This window comes from Pseudophryne corroboree, chromosome 10 (assembly GCF_028390025.1).
Source record: "Pseudophryne corroboree isolate aPseCor3 chromosome 10, aPseCor3.hap2, whole genome shotgun sequence".
Taxonomy (NCBI): Eukaryota; Metazoa; Chordata; class Amphibia; order Anura; family Myobatrachidae; genus Pseudophryne; species Pseudophryne corroboree.
In genome coordinates, this window is record NC_086453.1 from 372,738,801 (window position 1) to 372,759,879 (window position 21,079).

Sequence of the window (21,079 nt, forward strand, 5' to 3'; positions counted from 1 at the left end):
AGTTCACAGGGAACTAGACAATTTATTGAGGCAGTGTGCCCCCGTTACCAAATACCATCTAGGTTCCACTTCTCTAGGCAGGCGATACCGAGAATGTACACGGACGTCAGAAAAAGACTCATCAGTGTCCTAAAAAATGCAGTTGTACCCAATGTCCACTTAACCACGGACATGTGGAGCAGGGCAGGGTCAGGACTATATGACTGTGACAGCCCACTGGGTAGATGTATGGACTCCCGCCGCAAGAACAGCAGCGGCGGCACCAGTAGCAGCATCTCGCAAACGCCAACTCTTTCCTAGGCAGGCTACGCTTTGTATCACCGCTTTCCAGAATACGCACACAGCTGAAAACCTCTTACGGCAACTGAGGAAGATCATTGCGGAATGGCTTACCCCAATTGGACTCTCCTGTGGATTTGTGGCATCGGACAACGCCAGCAATATTGTGTGTGCATTAAATATGGGCAAATTCCAGCACGTCCCATGTTTTGCACATACCTTGAATTTGGTGGTGCAAAATTTTTTAAAAAACGACAGGGGCGTGCAAGAGATGCTGTCGGTGGCCAGAAGAATTGCGGGACACTTTCGGCGTACAGGCACCACGTACAGAAGACTGGAGCACCACCAAAAACTACTGAACCTGCCCTGCCATCATCTGAAGCAAGAAGTGGTAACGAGGTGGAATTCAACCCTCTATATGCTTCAGAGGTTGGAGGAGCAGCAAAAGGCCATTCAAGCCTATACAATTGAGCACGATATAGGAGGTGGAATGCACCTGTCTCAAGTGCAGTGGAGAATGATTTCAACGTTGTGCAAGGTTCTGATGCCCTTTGAACTTGCCACACGTGAAGTCAGTTCAGACACTGCCAGCCTGAGTCAGGTCATTCCCCTCATCAGGCTTTTGCAGAAGAAGCTGGAGACATTGAAGGAGGAGCTAACACGGAGCGATTCCGCTAGGCATGTGGGACTTGTGGATGGAGCCCTTAATTCGCTTAACAAGGATTCACGGGTGGTCAATCTGTTGAAATCAGAGCACTACATTTTGGCCACCGTGCTCGATCCTAGATTTAAAGCCTACCTTGGATCTCTCTTTCCGGCAGACACAAGTCTGCTGGGGTTGAAAGACCTGCTGGTGAGAAAATTGTCAAGTCAAGCGGAACGCGACCTGTCAACATCTCCTCCTTCACATTCTCCCGCAACTGGGGGTGCGAGGAAAAGGCTCAGAATTCCGAGCCCACCCGCTGGCGGTGATGCAGGGCAGTCTGGAGCGACTGCTGATGCTGACATCTGGTCCGGACTGAAGGACCTGACAACGATTACGGACATGTCGTCTACTGTCACTGCATATGATTCTCTCACCATTGAAAGAATGGTGGAGGATTATATGAGTGACCGCATCCAAGTAGGCACGTCACACAGTCCGTACTTATACTGGCAGGAAAAAGAGGCAATTTGGAGGCCCTTGCACAAACTGGCTTTATTCTACCTAAGTTGCCCTCCCACAAGTGTGTACTCCGAAAGAGTGTTTAGTGCCGCCGCTCACCTTGTCAGCAATCGGCGTACGAGGTTACATCCAGAAAATGTGGAGAAGATGATGTTCATTAAAATGAATTATAATCAATTCCTCCGTGGAGACATTGACCAGCAGCAATTGCCTCCACAAAGTACACAGGGAGCTGAGATGGTGGATTCCAGTGGGGACGAATTGATAATCTGTGAGGAGGGGGATGTACACGGTGATATATCGGAGGATGATGATGAGGTGGACATCTTGCCTCTGTAGAGCCAGTTTGTGCAAGGAGAGATTAATTGCTTCTTTTTTGGTGGGGGTCCAAACCAACCCGTCATTTCAGTCACAGTCGTGTGGCAGACCCTGTCACTGAAATGATGGGTTGGTTAAAGTGTGCATGTCCTGTTTATACAACATAAGGGTGGGTGGGAGGGCCCAAGGACAATTCCATCTTGCACCTCTTTTTTCTTTAATTTTTCTTTGCGTCATGTGCTGTTTGGGGAGGGTTTTTTGGAAGGGACATCCTGCGTGACACTGCAGTGCCACTCCTAGATGGGCCCGGTGTTTGTGTCGGCCACTAGGGTCGCTTATCTTACTCACACAGCTACCTCATTGCGCCTCTTTTTTTCTTTGCGTCATGTGCTGTTTGGGGAGGGTTTTTTGGAAGGGACATCCTGCGTGACACTGCAGTGACACTCCTAGATGGGCCCGGTGTTTGTGTCGGCCACTAGGGTCGCTTATCTTACTCACACAGCTACCTCATTGCGCCTCTTTTTTCTTTGCGTCATGTGCTGTTTGGGGAGGGTTTTTTGGAAGGGACATCCTGCGTGACACTGCAGTGACACTCCTAGATGGGCCCGGTGTTTGTGTCGGCCACTAGGGTCGCTTATCTTACTCACACAGCTACCTCATTGCGCCTCTTTTTTTCTTTGCGTCATGTGCTGTTTGGGGAGGGTTTTTTGGAAGGGACATCCTGCGTGACACTGCAGTGACACTCCTAGATGGGCCCGGTGTTTGTGTCGGCCACTAGGGTCGCTTATCTTACTCACACAGCTACCTCATTGCGCCTCTTTTTTTCTTTGCGTCATGTGCTGTTTGGGGAGGGTTTTTTGGAAGGGACATCCTGCGTGACACTGCAGTGACACTCCTAGATGGGCCCGGTGTTTGTGTCGGCCACTAGGGTCGCTTATCTTACTCACACAGCTACCTCATTGCGCCTCTTTTTTTCTTTGCGTCATGTGCTGTTTGGGGAGGGTTTTTTGGAAGGGACATCCTGCGTGACACTGCAGTGACACTCCTAGATGGGCCCGGTGTTTGTGTCGGCCACTAGGGTCGCTTATCTTACTCACACAGCTACCTCATTGCGCCTCTTTTTTTCTTTGCGTCATGTGCTGTTTGGGGAGGGTTTTTTGGAAGGGACATCCTGCGTGACACTGCAGTGACACTCCTAGATGGGCCCGGTGTTTGTGTCGGCCACTAGGGTCGCTTATCTTACTCACACAGCTACCTCATCGCGCCTCTTTTTTTCTTTGCGTCATGTGCTGTTTGGGGAGGGTTTTTTGGAAGGGACATCCTGCGTGACACTGCAGTGACACTCCTAGATGGGCCCGGTGTTTGTGTCGGCCACTAGGGTCGCTTATCTTACTCACACAGCTACCTCATTGCGCCTCTTTTTTTCTTTGCGTCATGTGCTGTTTGGGGAGGGTTTTTTGGAAGGGACATCCTGCGTGACACTGCAGTGACACTCCTAGATGGGCCCGGTGTTTGTGTCGGCCACTAGGGTCGCTTAGCTTAGTCATCCAGCGACCTAGGTGCAAATTTTAGGACTAAAAATAATATTGTGAGGTGTGAGGTATTCAGAATAGACTGAAAATGAGTGTAAATTATGGTTTTTGAGGTTAATAATACTTTGGGATCAAAATGACCCCCAAATTCTATGATTTAAGCTGTTTTTTAGTGTTTTTTGAAAAAAACACCCGAATCCAAAACACACCCGAATCCGACAAAAAAAATTCGGTGAGGTTTTGCCAAAACGCGGTCGAACCCAAAACACGGCCGCGGAACCGAACCCAAAACCAAAACACAAAACCCGAAAAATTTCCGGCGCTCATCTCTAGTTTGTGGAATGTTTTTTGGAAGGGCCATCCTGCGTGACACTGCAGTGCCACTCCTAGATGGGCCCGGTGTTTGTGTCGGCCACTAGGGTCGCTTATCTTACTCACACAGCTACCTCATTGCGCCTCTTTTTTTCTTTGCGTCATGTGCTGTTTGGGGAGGGTTTTTTGGAAGGGCCATCCTGCGTGACACTGCAGTGCCACTCCTAGATGGGCCCGGTGTTTGTGTCGGCCACTAGGGTCGCTTATCTTACTCACACAGCTACCTCATTGCGCCTCTTTTTTTCCTTGCGTCATGTGCTGTTTGGGGAGGGTTTTTTGGAAGGGACATCCTGCGTGACACTGCAGTGCCACTCCTAGATGGGCCCGGTGTTTGTGTCGGCCACTAGGGTCGCTTATCTTACTCACACAGCTACCTCATTGCGCCTCTTTTTTTCTTTGCGTCATGTGCTGTTTGGGGAGGGTTTTTTGGAAGGGCCATCCTGCGTGACACTGCAGTGCCACTCCTAGATGGGCCCGGTGTTTGTGTCGGCCACTAGGGTCGCTTATCTTACTCACACAGCTACCTCATTGCGCCTCTTTTTTTCCTTGCGTCATGTGCTGTTTGGGGAGGGTTTTTTGGAAGGGCCATCCTGCGTGACACTGCAGTGCCACTCCTAGATGGGCCCGGTGTTTGTGTCGGCCACTAGGGTCGCTTATCTTACTCACACAGCTACCTCATTGCGCCTCTTTTTTTCTTTGCGTCATGTGCTGTTTGGGGAGGGTTTTTTGGAAGGGACATCCTGCGTGACACTGCAGTGCCACTCCTAGATGGGCCCGGTGTTTGTGTCGGCCACTAGGGTCGCTTATCTTACTCACACAGCTACCTCATTGCGCCTCTTTTTTTCTTTGCGTCATGTGCTGTTTGGGGAGGGTTTTTTGGAAGGGACATCCTGCGTGACACTGCAGTGCCACTCCTAGATGGGCCCGGTGTTTGTGTCGGCCACTAGGGTCGCTTATCTTACTCACACAGCTACCTCATTGCGCCTCTTTTTTTCTTTGCGTCATGTGCTGTTTGGGGAGGGTTTTTTGGAAGGGACATCCTGCGTGACACTGCAGTGCCACTCCTAGATGGGCCCGGTGTTTGTGTCGGCCACTAGGGTCGCTTATCTTACTCACACAGCTACCTCATTGCGCCTCTTTTTTTATTTGCGTCATGTGCTGTTTGGGGAGGTTTTTTTGGAAGGGACATCCTGCGTGACACTGCAGTGCCACTCCTAGATGGGCCCGGTGTTTGTGTCGGCCACTAGGGTCGCTTATCTTACTCACACAGCTACCTCATTGCGCCTCTTTTTTTCTTTGCGTCATGTGCTGTTTGGGGAGGGTTTTTTGGAAGGGACATCCTGCGTGACACTGCAGTGCCACTCCTAGATGGGCCCGGTGTTTGTGTCGGCCACTAGGGTCGCTTATCTTACTCACACAGCTACCTCATTGCGCCTCTTTTTTTCTTTGCGTCATGTGCTGTTTGGGGAGGGTTTTTTGGAAGGGACATCCTGCGTGACACTGCAGTGACACTCCTAGATGGGCCCGGTGTTTGTGTCGGCCACTAGGGTCGCTTATCTTACTCACACAGCTACCTCATTGCGCCTCTTTTTTTCTTTGCGTCATGTGCTGTTTGGGGAGGGTTTTTTGGAAGGGACATCCTGCGTGACACTGCTGTGACACTCCTAGATGGGCCCGGTGTTTGTGTCGGCCACTAGGGTCGCTTATCTTACTCACACAGCTACCTCATTGCGCCTCTTTTTTTCTTTGCGTCATGTGCTGTTTGGGGAGGGTTTTTTGGAAGGGACATCCTGCGTGACACTGCAGTGACACTCCTAGATGGGCCCGGTGTTTGTGTCGGCCACTAGGGTCGCTTAGCTTAGTCATCCAGCGACCTAGGTGCAAATTTTAGGACTAAAAATAATATTGTGAGGTGTGAGGTATTCAGAATAGACTGAAAATGAGTGTAAATTATGGTTTTTGAGGTTAATAATACTTTGGGATCAAAATGACCCCCAAATTCTATGATTTAAGCTGTTTTTTAGTGTTTTTTGAAAAAAACACCCGAATCCAAAACACACCCGAATCCGACAAAAAAAATTCGGTGAGGTTTTGCCAAAACGCGGTCGAACCCAAAACACGGCCGCGGAACCGAACCCAAAACCAAAACACAAAACCCGAAAAATTTCCGGCGCTCATCTCTAGTTTGTGGAATGTTTTTTGGAAGGGCCATCCTGCGTGACACTGCAGTGCCACTCCTAGATGGGCCCGGTGTTTGTGTCGGCCACTAGGGTCGCTTATCTTACTCACACAGCTACCTCATTGCGCCTCTTTTTTTCTTTGCGTCATGTGCTGTTTGGGGAGGGTTTTTTGGAAGGGCCATCCTGCGTGACACTGCAGTGCCACTCCTAGATGGGCCCGGTGTTTGTGTCGGCCACTAGGGTCGCTTATCTTACTCACACAGCTACCTCATTGCGCCTCTTTTTTTCCTTGCGTCATGTGCTGTTTGGGGAGGGTTTTTTGGAAGGGACATCCTGCGTGACACTGCAGTGCCACTCCTAGATGGGCCCGGTGTTTGTGTCGGCCACTAGGGTCGCTTATCTTACTCACACAGCTACCTCATTGCGCCTCTTTTTTTCTTTGCGTCATGTGCTGTTTGGGGAGGGTTTTTTGGAAGGGCCATCCTGCGTGACACTGCAGTGCCACTCCTAGATGGGCCCGGTGTTTGTGTCGGCCACTAGGGTCGCTTATCTTACTCACACAGCTACCTCATTGCGCCTCTTTTTTTCCTTGCGTCATGTGCTGTTTGGGGAGGGTTTTTTGGAAGGGCCATCCTGCGTGACACTGCAGTGCCACTCCTAGATGGGCCCGGTGTTTGTGTCGGCCACTAGGGTCGCTTATCTTACTCACACAGCTACCTCATTGCGCCTCTTTTTTTCTTTGCGTCATGTGCTGTTTGGGGAGGGTTTTTTGGAAGGGACATCCTGCGTGACACTGCAGTGCCACTCCTAGATGGGCCCGGTGTTTGTGTCGGCCACTAGGGTCGCTTATCTTACTCACACAGCTACCTCATTGCGCCTCTTTTTTTCTTTGCGTCATGTGCTGTTTGGGGAGGGTTTTTTGGAAGGGACATCCTGCGTGACACTGCAGTGCCACTCCTAGATGGGCCCGGTGTTTGTGTCGGCCACTAGGGTCGCTTATCTTACTCACACAGCTACCTCATTGCGCCTCTTTTTTTCTTTGCGTCATGTGCTGTTTGGGGAGGGTTTTTTGGAAGGGACATCCTGCGTGACACTGCAGTGCCACTCCTAGATGGGCCCGGTGTTTGTGTCGGCCACTAGGGTCGCTTATCTTACTCACACAGCTACCTCATTGCGCCTCTTTTTTTATTTGCGTCATGTGCTGTTTGGGGAGGTTTTTTTGGAAGGGACATCCTGCGTGACACTGCAGTGCCACTCCTAGATGGGCCCGGTGTTTGTGTCGGCCACTAGGGTCGCTTATCTTACTCACACAGCTACCTCATTGCGCCTCTTTTTTTCTTTGCGTCATGTGCTGTTTGGGGAGGGTTTTTTGGAAGGGACATCCTGCGTGACACTGCAGTGCCACTCCTAGATGGGCCCGGTGTTTGTGTCGGCCACTAGGGTCGCTTATCTTACTCACACAGCTACCTCATTGCGCCTCTTTTTTTCTTTGCGTCATGTGCTGTTTGGGGAGGGTTTTTTGGAAGGGACATCCTGCGTGACACTGCAGTGACACTCCTAGATGGGCCCGGTGTTTGTGTCGGCCACTAGGGTCGCTTATCTTACTCACACAGCTACCTCATTGCGCCTCTTTTTTTCTTTGCGTCATGTGCTGTTTGGGGAGGGTTTTTTGGAAGGGACATCCTGCGTGACACTGCTGTGACACTCCTAGATGGGCCCGGTGTTTGTGTCGGCCACTAGGGTCGCTTATCTTACTCACACAGCTACCTCATTGCGCCTCTTTTTTTCTTTGCGTCATGTGCTGTTTGGGGAGGGTTTTTTGGAAGGGACATCCTGCGTGACACTGCAGTGACACTCCTAGATGGGCCCGGTGTTTGTGTCGGCCACTAGGGTCGCTTAGCTTAGTCATCCAGCGACCTAGGTGCAAATTTTAGGACTAAAAATAATATTGTGAGGTGTGAGGTATTCAGAATAGACTGAAAATGAGTGTAAATTATGGTTTTTGAGGTTAATAATACTTTGGGATCAAAATGACCCCCAAATTCTATGATTTAAGCTGTTTTTTAGTGTTTTTTTAAAAAAACACCCGAATCCAAAACACACCCGAATCCGACAAAAAAAATTCGGTGAGGTTTTGCCAAAACGCGGTCGAACCCAAAACACGGCCGCGGAACCGAACCCAAAACCAAAACACAAAACCCGAAAAATTTCAAGTGCACATCTCTAATAGCCACAATGATTAAACTGGAATACTGGAGCACCCAGCAGACCTGTAGAATCTCAGCAGAGATATGCATTACCATACTATTACCAATAAAGCCTCCAGTAATACGCTGCCTATATAGTGTAACATTTACTAGTTCCTGTAACGGAATTGATCGGATTTCTGGAGAATGGATGGATTTCCAGTCTCTTCATCAAGCAAATTCCCCGGGACTGTCTGGAGATTGCTGTATGTGACAGGGACTTTAGAGTTTCTTGGTTTACTATGAATCAAATCAGACTAATGCCAATACAGGACGGAACGGGCGGCGATCTGGGCATGGGGGGCTCACACACTCCAGAGGGTACACCGGGGCACTTTATTTGGGCACACGGCCCTTACTATGTAAGCAATGTCAAGTAGACAATTAGTACAGTGGAAAACACTTAAAATAATCATATAAAAGTGCGGATGGTGACGAATTGGTTGTAGATTGTCCGTACGCATGTACGCGCAAGGTCTAAAACTGCGTTCTCTTCAGAACGCAGTCTAAGATCTGGAGAGGGGCGGGAATGGGGCATCGCCGCCACGTTTTGTGGGCGTCGGTGCTCCGTTTAAGGGGCACGGTCCAGACTACTGAGGCATGTCCAGACCTTTGCTAGGGCGGGTCTCTACGGCTGCGTGACGTCACACGCAGCCGCATCGATCAAAAAAATGGCGGGTAGCTAGGCTGCGTAGGCAGGGGGCAAGCCTAAACACGCGAGAGTTTCGCTGTCTTGCAATGCGCTCGCATGTTTGCGGAGGGGTGCAGGGCCAGGCATGCGGAGCGGACTTGCCCTGTGCTGGGCCTCCCCCACATGTTAGAGTAATGGGGTGTAGGTGCGATTTTTCACACATCTTCAAGCCATGCTGAACTAGGCCCAGAGTGCGGTCAGTAACCAGCGAATGCTGTACGATTACTGCAACATTGGTTCAGGCCGAGGTATATTACTGCAGGTTTATTTTTTTATATTATGTTTTTAGTGATCCCAGCCGGTGGTTCGGTGTATAATGACGGGGATTATAGAAATGTGAGACCTAGGGGGTCATTCCGAGTTGATCGCTCGCTAGCAGTTTTTAGCAGCCGTGCAAACGCTATGCCGCCTCCCACTGGGAGTGTATTTTAGCTTAGCAGAAGTGCGAACGAAAGGATCGCAGAGCGGCGGCAAAGTTTTTTTGTGCAGTTTTAGAGTAGCTCAAAACCTACTCAGCGCTGCGATCACTTCAGACTGTTCTGTTCCTGTTTTGACGTCACAAACGCGCCCTGCGTTCACCCAGCCACGCCTGCGTTTTCCAGGCACGCCTGCGTTTTTTCGAACACTCCCTAAAAACGGTCAGTTGACACCCAGAAACGCCCACTTCATGTCAATCACTCTGCGGCCAGCAGTGCGACTGAAAAGCTTCGCTAGACCTTGTGTGAAACTACATTGTTCGTTGTAATAGTACGTAGCGCGTGCGCATTGCGCCGCATACACGCGTAGAAGTGCCGTTTTTTTGCCTCATCGAACGAATGCAGCTAGCGATCAACTCGGAATGACCACCCTAGACATTAAGGATTTATGCAATGATAATTACCAAAATGTTCTGATCATGTGTTTTTGCATAGCACATAAAATAAGAATTTACTTACCGATAATTCTATTTCTCGGAGTCCGTAGTGGATGCTGGGGTTCCTGAAAGGACCATGGGGAATAGCGGCTCCGCAGGAGACAGGGCACAAAAAGTAAAGCTTTAGGATCAGGTGGTGTGCACTGGCTCCTCCCCCTATGACCCTCCTCCAAGCCTCAGTTAGGTACTGTGCCCGGACGAGCGTACACAATAAGGAAGGATTTATGAATCCCGGGTAAGACTCATACCAGCCACACCAATCACACCGTACAACCTGTGATCTGAACCCAGTTAACAGTATGATAACAGCGGAGCCTCTGAAAAGATGGCTCACAACAATAATAACCCGATTTTTGTAACTATGTACAAGTAATGCAGATAATCCGCACTTGGGATGGGCGCCCAGCATCCACTACGGACTCCGAGAAATAGAATTATCGGTAAGTAAATTCTTATTTTCTCTATCGTCCTAGTGGATGCTGGGGTTCCTGAAAGGACCATGGGGATTATACCAAAGCTCCCAAACGGGCGGGAGAGTGCGGATGACTCTGCAGCACCGAATGAGAGAACTCCAGGTCCTCCTTAGCCAGGGTATCAAATTTGTAGGATTTTACAAACGTGTTTGCCCCTGACTAAATAGCCTCTCGGCAAAGTTGTAAAGCCGAGACCCCTCGGGCAGCCGCCCAAGATGAGCCCACCTTCTTTGTGGAATGGGCATTTACATATTTTGGCTGTGGCAGGCCTGCCACAGAATGTGCAAGCTGAATTGTATTACACATCCAACTAGCAAAAGTCTGCTTAAAAGCAAGAGCACCCAGTTTGTTGGGTGCATACAGGATAACAGCAAGTCAGTTTTCCTGACTCCAGCCGTCCTGGAACCTATATTTTCAGGGCCCTGACCACATCTAGCAACTTGGAGTCCTCCAAGTCCCTAGTAGGCGCAAGACACCACAATAAGCTGGTTCAGGTGAAACACTGACACCACCTTAGGGAGAGAACTGGGGACGAGTCCGCAGCTCTGCCCTGTCCGAATGCACAAACAGATATGGGCTTTTTTGAGAAAAAAACCACCAATTTGACACTCGCCTGGTCCAGGCCAGGTCCAAGAGCATGTTCACTTTTCATGTGAGATGCTTCAAATCCACAGATTTGACTGGTTTTAAACCAATGTGTTTTGAGGAATCCCAGAACTACGTTGAGATCCCACAGTGCCACTGGAGGCACAAAAGGGGGTTGTATATGCAATACTCCCTTGACAAACTTCTGGACTTCAGGAACTGAAGCCAATTCTTTCTGGAAGAAAAATCGTCAGGGCCGAAATTTGAACCTTAATGGACCCCAATTTGAGGCCCATAGACACTCCTGTTTGCAAGAAATGCAGGAATCGACCGAGTTGAAATTTCTTCGTGGGGCCTTCCTGGCCTCACACCACGCAACATATTTTCGCCACATGTGGTGATAATGTTGTGCGGTCACCTCCTTTCTGGCTTTGACCAGGGTAGGAATGACCTCTTCCTGAATGCCTTTTCCCTTAGGATCCGGCGTTCCACCGCCATGCCGTCAAACGCAGCTGCGGTAAGTCTTGGAACAGACATGGTACTTGCTGAAACAAGTCCCTTCTTAGCGGCAGAGGCCATAAGTCCTCTGTGAGCATCTCTTGAAGTTCCGGGTACCAAGTCCTTCTTGGCCAATCCGGAGCCATGAGTATAGTTCTTACTCCTCTACGTCTTATATCAGTACCTTAGGTATGAAAAGCAGAGGATGGAACACATACACCGACTGGTACACCCACGGTGTTACCAGAACGTCCACAGCTATTGCCTGAGGGTCTCTTAACCTGGCGCAATACCTGTCCCGTTTTTTGTTCAGACGGGACGCCATCATGTCCACCTTTGGTAATTCCCAACGGTTTACAATTATGTGGAAAACTTCCCCATGAAGTTCCCACTCTGCCGGGTGGAGGTCGTGCCTACTGAGGAAGTCTGCTTCCCAGTTTCCATTCCCGGAATGAAACACTGCTGACAGTGCTATCACATGATTTTCCGCCCAGCGAAAAGTCCCTTGCAGTTTTTGCCACTGCCCTCCTGCTTCTTGTGCCGCCCTGTCTATTTACGTGGGCGACTGCCGTGATGTTTTATCCCACTGGATCAATACCGGCTGACCTTGAAGCAGAGGTCTTGCTAAGCTTAGAGCATTATAAATTTACCCTGTAGCTATATTTATGTGGAGAAAAATCTCCAGACTTGATCACACTCCCTGGAAATTTTTTCCTTGTGTGACTGCTCCCCAGCCTCTCGGGCTGGCCTCCGTGGTCACCAACATCCAAAACTGAATGCCGAATCTGCGGCCCTCTAGAAGATGAGCACTCTGTAACCACCACAGGAGAGACACCCTTGTCCTTGGATATAGGGTTATCCGCTGATGCATCTGAAGATGCGATCCGGACCATTTGTCCAGCAGATCCCACTGAAAAGTTCTTGCATGAAATCTGCCGACTGGAATTGCTTCGAAGGAAGTCACCATTTTTTTACCATGGCCCTTGTGCAATGATGCACTGATTTTAGGAGGTTCCTGACTAGCTCGGATAACTCCCTGGCTTTCTCTTCCGGGAGAAACACCTTTTTCTGGACTGTGTCCAGAATCATCCCTAAGCACAGGAGACTTGTTGTCGGGATCAGCTGCGATTTTGGAATATTTAGAATCCACCCCTGCTGTTGTAACAGTATCCGAGATAGTGCTACTCCGACCTCCAACTGTTCCCTGGACTTTGCCCTTATCAGGAGATCGTCCAAGTAAGGGATAATTAAGACGCCTTTTCTTCGAAGAAGAACCATCATTTCGGCCATTACCTTGGTAAAGACCCGGGGTGCCGTAGACAATCCAAACGGCAGCGTCTGAAACTGATAGTGACAGTTCTGTACCACGAACCTGAGGTACCCTTAGTGATAAGGGCAAATTTGGGACATGGAGGTAAGCATCCCTGATGTCTCGGGACACCAGATAGTCCCCTTCTTCCCGGTTCGTTATCACTGCTCTGAGTGACTCCATCTTGATTTGAACCTTTGTAAGTGTTCAAATTTTTTTAGATTTAGAATAGGTCTCACCTAGCCTTCTGGCTTCAGTACCACAATATAGTGTGGAATAATACCCCCTTTTCTTGTTGTAGGAGGGGTAATTTAATTATCACCTGCTGGGAATACAGCTCGTGAATTTTTTCCCATACTGCCTCCTTGTCGGAGGGAGACCTTGGTAAAGCAGACTTCAGGAGCCTGCGCAGGGAAACGTCTCGACATTCCAAACTGTACCCCTGGGATACTACTTGTAGGATCCAGGGGTCCTGTACGGTCTCAGCGTCATGCTGAGAGCTTGTCAGAAGCGGTGGAACGCTTCTGTTCCTGGGAATGGGCTGCCCTGCTGCAGTCTTCTTCCCTTTCCTCTATCCCTGGGCAGATATGACTCTTATAGGACGAAAGGACTGAAGCTGAAAAGACGGTGTCTTTTTCTGCAGAGATGTGACTTAGGGTAAAAAACGGTGGATTTTCCAGCAGTTGCCGTGGCCACCAGGTCCGATGGACCGACCCCAAATAACTCCTCTTCCTTTATACGGCAATACACCTTTGTGCCGTTTGGAATCTGCATCACCTGACCACTGTCGTGTCCATAAACATCTTCTGGCAGATATGGACATCGCACTTACTCTTGATGCCAGAGTGCAAATATCCCTCTGTGCATCTCGCATATATAGAAATACATCCTTTAAATGCTCTATAGTCAATAAAATACTGTCCCCTGTCAAGGGTATCAATATTTTTAGTCAGGGAATCCGACCAAGCCACCCCAGCTCTGCACATCCAGGCTGAGGCGATCGCTGGTCGCAGTATAACACCAGTATGTGTGTATATACTTTTTATGATATTTTTCCAGCCTCCTGTCAGCTGGCTCCTTGAGGACGGCCCTATCTATAGACGGTACCGCCACTTGTTCTGATAAGCGTGTGAGCGCCTTATCCACCCTAAGGGGTGTTTCCCAACGCGCCCTAACTTCTGGCGGGAAAGGGTAATACCGCCCATATTTTCTATCGGGGGGAACCCACGCATCATCACACACTTCATTTAATTTATCTGATTCAGGAAAAACTACGGTAGTTTTTTCACATCCCACATAATACCCTCCTTTTGTGGTACTTGTAGTATCAGAAATATGTAACACCTCCTTCATTGCCCTTAACGTGTGCCCTAATAAGGAATACGTTTGTTTATTCACCGTCGACACTGGATTCAGTGTCCCTGTCTGTGTCTGTGTCGACCGACTAAAGTAAACGGGCGTTTTAAAACCCCTGACGGTGTTTTTGAGACGTCTGGACCGGTACTAATTGTTTGTCGGCCGTCTCATGTCGTCAACCGACCTTGGCGCGTGTTGACATTATCACGTAATTCCCTAAATAAGCCATCCATTCCGGTGTCGACTCCCTAGAGAGTGACATCACCATTACAGGCAATTGCTCCGCCTCCTCACCAACATCGTCCTCATACATGTCGACACACACGTACCGACACACAGCACACACACAGGGAATGCTCTGATAGAGGACAGGACCTACTAGCCCTTTGGAGAGACAGAGGGAGAGTTTGCCAGCACACACCAAAAACGCTATAATTATATAGGGGACAACCTTATATAAGTGTTTTCCCTTATAGCATCTTTTTTATATATTTCTAACGCCAAATTAGTGCCCCCCCTCTCTGTTTTAACCCTGTTTCTGTAGTGCAGTGCAGGGGAGAGCCTGGGAGCCTTCCCTCCAGCCTTTCTGTGAGGGAAAATGGCGCTGTGTGCTGAGGAGATAGGCCCCGCCCCTTTTTCGGCGGCCTCGTCTCCCGCTCTTAACGGATTCTGGCAGGGGTTAAATATCTCCCATATAGCCCCCGGAGGCTATATGTGAGGTATTTTTAGCCAAAAAAGGTTTTCATTTGCCTCCCAGGGCGCCCCCCCTCCCAGCGCCCTGCACCCTCAGTGACTGCCGTGTGAAGTGTGCTGAGAGGAAAATGGCGCACAGCTGCAGTGCTGTGCGCTACCTTAAGAAGACTGAGGAGTCTTCTGCCGCCGATTCTGGACCTCTTCTCGTTTCAGCATCTGCAAGGGGGGCCGGCGGCGAGGCTCCGGTGACCATCCAGGCTGTACCTGTGATCGTCCCTCTGGAGCTAATGTCCAGTAGCCAAGAAGCCATTCCATCCTGCACGCAGGTGAGTTCACTTCTTCTCCCCTAAGTCCCTCGTTGCAGTGATCCTGTTGCCAGCAGGACTCACTGTAAAATAAAAAACCTAAGCTAAACTTTTCTAAGCAGCTCTTTAGGAGAGCCACCTAGATTGCACCCTTCTCGGCCGGGCACAAAAATCTAACTGAGGCTTGGGGAGGAGGTCATAGGGGGAGGAGCCAGTGCACACCACCTGATCCTAAAGCTTTACTTTTTGTGCCCTGTCTCCTGCGGAGCCGCTATTCCCCATGGTCCTTTCAGGAACCCCAGCATCCACTAGGACGACAGAGAAATACTGTATATTGGACCTCAATCACAAAGTGCAAACAGCGCAAAACCTCAGTCACCAGGCTATTAGCGCCAGTATGTCTAGATTGGCGCACTGGCTTACTAGACAATATAGCAGCAGAAGAGAAGACTGGGCAAAGTGAGAGTAACTCAAAGCGTGATGCAGAGATGTGCGGAAATGCAGAGCCACTTGCAAGCAGCATTGAGTTTGCGTCTGATCTGTTGAAGAGACAGGCAGCGGACGTCTCAGTAGAAGAGACGCCTCCTGCACGATCCTGTGATCCCAGCACTGCGACCGACGCTGCGAGCTGGGATCCCACATAGCGACTACGGCCGTGATGTCCCATGCAGAAGGCCAGCTAAGTAAGGCTCAGCTTGTGCAGCTGGCCAATGGAAGCGGGGCTTGCGAGGCCAGGAAGTCTGTGCGGTGACACGCTGACCCTTGGCTCTCCCCTCCCAGAAAATGGGGTTGACACGCCCGCGTTTCCAGGAACACGGGCCTCCCCTCACCCCCTCAAGGAGGGGAACTCCGTGCAACAACGCAAGGCCCGTTCTGCGCATGTGCATAACAGACCTTGTGCAGCAGCAGATTCCAGATAATCGGGGTCTGCGTGGTTACCCAGACCTGCGTCCGTCTCCGAATCAGGCCCTCAGTGCAGATTAGACAAGGTGCACCACTGCACCAAGTCCTGCAGAGCGAGGAGATAAGGGAGTGGAGAGGGGACACATAATCCAACACACAAAAGTGACACAAATAATAACGTCATGTTGTCCCCTCACACTCATTAGTAACGTAAGGGATACAGTAACAAAGCAGTGTTTTGGTAGAATCATTGAATAGTCCAATGTAATGAAAGCGTTGTTACCTGTGGAGTATCTGTGATGGGTGCAGGGTGAACAATAGCTCATGCAGGGGCATCGAGAATGGGGAGGGTATGCTTACTCGGGCCTGGCCTTGTTGGAGAGAGCCAAGTTAACTACTGAGGGGGACACTGTCCCAGTTTGCAGCGTTGCTGAGTGGGATGAATTTGCAGCGCGTAGTGCCGTGATAGTATCTTGTCTTTATTTTGGAGGGGACATGGCCTGGATTTGTGTGTGTGTGTGGTGTGTGTGTTAGAACTTGTAGTGGAGTACGTATGCCCCAGTGATAAGCCATGCAGTTATTTGTAAATCACAAATTATTGTAAAGTGAATTTAAATCCCAACTTTGAATGAACCATTGTTCCCTGTGACCGGAGCTGGTGTCTGACTATTAGGATGTACAACAATTTTTGAACAATGATTGCGCCACCTATAGTGCAGCCTTTGTGGGGGGAAAAAGACACTTCACTGGTCTTAAATCAAATACAATAAAACAAATAATTCCACAATTAGCACAAACACATTAAAAAGGTTCTTACGTTGAAAATAGCTTTGCCAGTATCCAATTTAATTTGGGATAGGACGTGTTCCCTTTAAAGCTTTGTAGTGTTCTGTATGGTAAGTAGGGATCCCACATGGAAAGAAAGGAACATGGGGCCCGATTCAGACCTGACCGCTGCTGTACATTTTCGCACAGCGAGCAATAATCAAACTACTGCGCATGTGTATGCACGGCAATGCGCACGCGCGTCGAAAAACAGCGACAGGATGGTGCAAAGATTTAGATCGCACGGCTGTTCGCAAGGTGAGTGACAGGAAGCGGACGTTTGTGGGTGGTAACCGGCCGTTTTCAGGGAGTGTCAGGAAAAACGTAGGCGTTCCCAAGCGTTTTCAGGGCGGGCATGTGACGTCAGCTCCGCACCCGATCAGCCTGATTGTATCGCACTGTAGGAGTAAGTATTGAGCTACACACACACTGCACAGAATGGAAAAATCATTCGATGGTGAGTGTGATGCGAACGGTTTTGCAGATGTCCGCTGACTGGGGGGAATTTTCGCACATGCGATCGCACACTTTTTACTCCCCCTGGGCGGTGATTATCTGATCGCAGGACAGTGTAATTTGCAGCACAGATTAGGCCCATAGTGCAATACAGCCAAAATGAAAAGGGATAACACATTTTTTTATTCCAATGCAGTCACAATATAGAAAACATTAAAAGCATGTAAACCACTAGAGTGGATGGGGCATCATCACAACGTTCCACAGCCAATTTCATTACCCTCCCAGATGTAGTAATGGAATGTGGATCCAGAGTTCTGGAACTCCTTAAAACCTCCGGGTATTCGATAGGCCAGGAGAGTACCCGATTAGACAGTCACCACGCTTGAAGCTTTTCGGACCAATGTCTTTCTTCAGAAGCATGGTGACTGACTGGACTGATCACTCCTATAACGGAGGAAACAGTACAGGTGTGACTGCAGGTTTGCAGGAGTTCCAGAACTCTGGACCCACATTCCATTACTACTTCTGGGAGGGTAATGAAATTGGCTGTGGAACGTTGTGATGATGCTCCATCCACTCTAGTGGTTTACATGCTTGTAATGATTTCCATATTGTGACTGCTTTGGAATAAACATTTTTGTTATCCCTTTACATTCTGGCTGTATTGCAGTATGGGGGTCATTCTGACCCGATCGCACGCTGCCTTTTTTTGCAGCCGTGCGATCGAGTCTGAACTGCGCATGCGTGCGGTCCGCAATGCGCTGGCGTGTTGCTGCCCGGCAATAGGGGTCGCCGGGGTAGCGATGAAGCTAACGAAGAAAGCGATCTCACCGGCGATCGCTAGAAGATTGACAGGCAGAAGGTGTTCCTGGGCACTTTTTAAGGAGTGCACTTTTTGAGTGTCCGGCCGAACGCAGGCATGTCCAGCAGTTCTGGAGGAGGATTCTTGACGTCACCGCCGGTCCGGATTGTCGCATCGGCTGAGTAAGTCCTGGGCCGTGCAGAAGCTCACTGCACAGCTCATAACACCCCAAAGCCCCCCCCCCCCCTGTAGGCGGCGACTACCTAGTTGCAGCAGTGCAAAAAATGGCCTGCGTGCGACCAGGTCCGAATTAGGCCCTATGTCCCTTTCTTTCCATTTGTGATTGTGAAAGGTGAAACGTGTTATCACTACTGACCATACAGCTACTGAACAGTACACAGCCTTAAAGGGAACACGTCTTATCCCAAATAAAACTGGACATTGGTAAAGCTATTTTGACTATTAGGATGAGAGGTCTGTCCTCAGACTAACCATGGAGAAAGATCCGTGCATGAGAATAGAGTGCATGCTCATTGGCCCAGCCATTCCCAGCCTGTAGACTTCTGCTGGTGTCAGCGATACATAGAGCAGAAGTTCCCAAGATAACAGGGGATAATTACTTACACTTTGTCCTGCCGGTCGCTGGATAACTTCTCCTTTGGTGGGGGGACGGGGGGAGGCGGGAGAGAAGGGCTGTATGGTAGGAAGTCCATCACTTTCAGGGAGGTGGTGTAGTGGAGAATTTTAGGGGAGCTGAACGTCTTCATCACTTTGGCGTATTCTCCTGCCGGAGCAAAACAACATGGAAGAGAAGACGTGACACGTACGGCAATAAGGAGGAGCCAGTTACATACGTCAGATAATGCTGTGTGATGTCACAGAAATAACACTTCATGGGGTCTATTCATGAAGCAGTGAAAAGTGTGGAGAAGTGAGCCAGTGGAGAAGTTGCCCATGGCAACCAATCAGCATTGAAGTAACATTTATAATTTGCATACTATACATTTGTACGGAGCAGCTGATTGGTTGCCATTGGCAACTTCTCCACAGGCTCACTTCTCCACTCTTATCACTGCTTCATGAAAAGACCCCTTAGTAACAGGGTCAGCCGTCGCATCAGGACAGCGAGGAGGCCGTTAGGGTCTATACCCAAATGCACTGAAACACGACCATCTGAACCCATTACAAGCATTAATAGATACAAGAAACAGAATTAGGCTCCACTGCATGTGGCACGTCTGTGCCTCTGATGTAACGTTTCCTCCTGTGCTAGCTGCACTGCTGACAATCTCTCTGAGTGTGAATGCTGGAACCCTGTAGTGTCACCCTGTATACTGGCAGGCGATGTCTGCGTCACAGGCTTGGTTAGAACCACGCACCTTTTCCGGCTTGGTTTCCAGCAGAGCTCTTCTCGCTGGGTGCTCGGTCGCTCTGCTCAGCGGTCTGGCGATACGGGGAGAGAGGCGCGCTATTCACGTGATGCAGCTCTGTGAGAACAAGACAAGAGACTCTGATATTCTGTCATTGTATCAGTACAGAAGAGTATGATGATTGTGTAGGTATTCTGGGTTGTAGCCAGGAAAACCGCTGGATGGGTTAATTACAGATCCCCCTATAGCTAATGACTATACACAGACATGACACCCCTGATCCCCCCTCTGCAGGCTAACACCCTGATCCCCCTATAGCTAATGACTATACACAGACATGACACCCCTGATCCCCCCCTCTGCAGGCTAACACCCCTGATCCCCCTATAGTTAATGACTATACACAGACATGACACCCCTGATCCCCCTATAGCTAATGACTATACACAGACATGACACCCCTGATCCCCCCCCTCTGCATGCTAACACCCCTGATCCCCCTATAGCTAATGACTATACACAGACATGACACCCCTGATCCCCCCCTCTGCATGCTAACACCCCTGATCCCCCTATAGCTAATGACTATACACAGACATGACACCCCTGATCCCCCCCTCTGCAGGCTAACACCCCTGATCCCCCTATAGCTAATGACTATACACAGACATGACACCCCTAAACCCCCCTCTGCAGGCTAACACCACTGATCCCCCTATAGCTAATGACTATACACAGACATGACACCCCTGATCCCCCTCTCTGCAGGCTAACACCCCTGATCCCCCTATAGCTAATGACTATACACAGACATGACACCCCTGATCCCCCCCTCTGCAGGCTAACACCCCTGATCCCCCTATAGCTAATGACTATACACAGACATGACACATATCCATCATTTACATCTCCTAGCTAACATGTTTCACAATAAGACGTATCTCAAAGGTAACGGATGTCTGCTCTGCCTTACAGTACTACCTCTGCGGGCTGACACCCCCGATCCCCCTCTGCGGGGCTGACACCCCCGATCCCCCTTCTGCAGGCTGACACCCCCGATCCCCCCTCTGCAGGCTGACACCCCTGATCCGGCTGGCACCCCTGATCCCCCTCTGCGGGCTGACACCCCCAATCCCCCTCTGCGGGCTGACACCCCCGATCCCCCTCTGCGGGGCTGACACCCCCGATCCCCCCTCTGCAGGCTGACACCCCCGATCCCCCTCTGCAGGCTGACACCCCCGATCCCCCTCTGCGGGCTGACACCCCTGAATCCCCCTCTGCAGGCTGACACCCCATATCCGGCTAACACCCCTTATCCGGCTGACATCCCTGATCCCCCTCTGCGGGCTGACACCCTTGATCCCCCTCTGCAGGCTGACACCCTTGAACCCCCTCTGCAGGCTGACACCCTTGATCCCCCTCTGCAGGCTGACACCCTTGAACCCCCTCTGCAGGCTGACACCCTTGATCCCCCTCTGCAGGCTGACACCCCTGATCCCCCTCTGCAGGCTGACACCCCTGATCCCCCTCTGCAGGCTGACACCCCCGATCCCCCTCTGCAGGCGGACACCCCCGATCCTCCTCTGCAGGCGGACACCCCCGATCCTTCTCTGCAGGCGGACACCCCAGATCCCCCTCTGCAGGCGGACACCCCCGATCCCCCTCTGCAGGCTGACACCCCCGATCCCCCTCTGCAGGCTGACACCCCCGATCCCCCTCTGCAGGCTGACACCCCCGATCCCCCTCTGCAGGCTGACACCCCCGATCCCCCTCTGCAGGCGACACCCCCGATCCCCCTCTGCAGG

The 21,079-nt window shown here is 50.3% G+C and overlaps 1 protein-coding gene across 3 annotated transcripts in view; it reads right to left on the minus strand.

Annotated features, from left to right (window-relative positions):
* Nucleotides 1-21,079, minus strand: part of ROBO4 (roundabout guidance receptor 4) — a 303,902-nt gene that overhangs the window by 70,683 nt on the left and 212,140 nt on the right. For all 3 annotated transcript variants that reach the window (XM_063943751.1, XM_063943752.1, XM_063943753.1), the window contains exons 15-16: nucleotides 19,284-19,391; nucleotides 18,529-18,688 (exon numbers count right to left, since the gene is read on the minus strand). In XM_063943751.1, coding sequence (XP_063799821.1) covers nucleotides 18,529-18,688; nucleotides 19,284-19,391 — 268 coding nt within the window. The remainder of the gene's footprint in view (nucleotides 1-18,528; nucleotides 18,689-19,283; nucleotides 19,392-21,079) is intronic.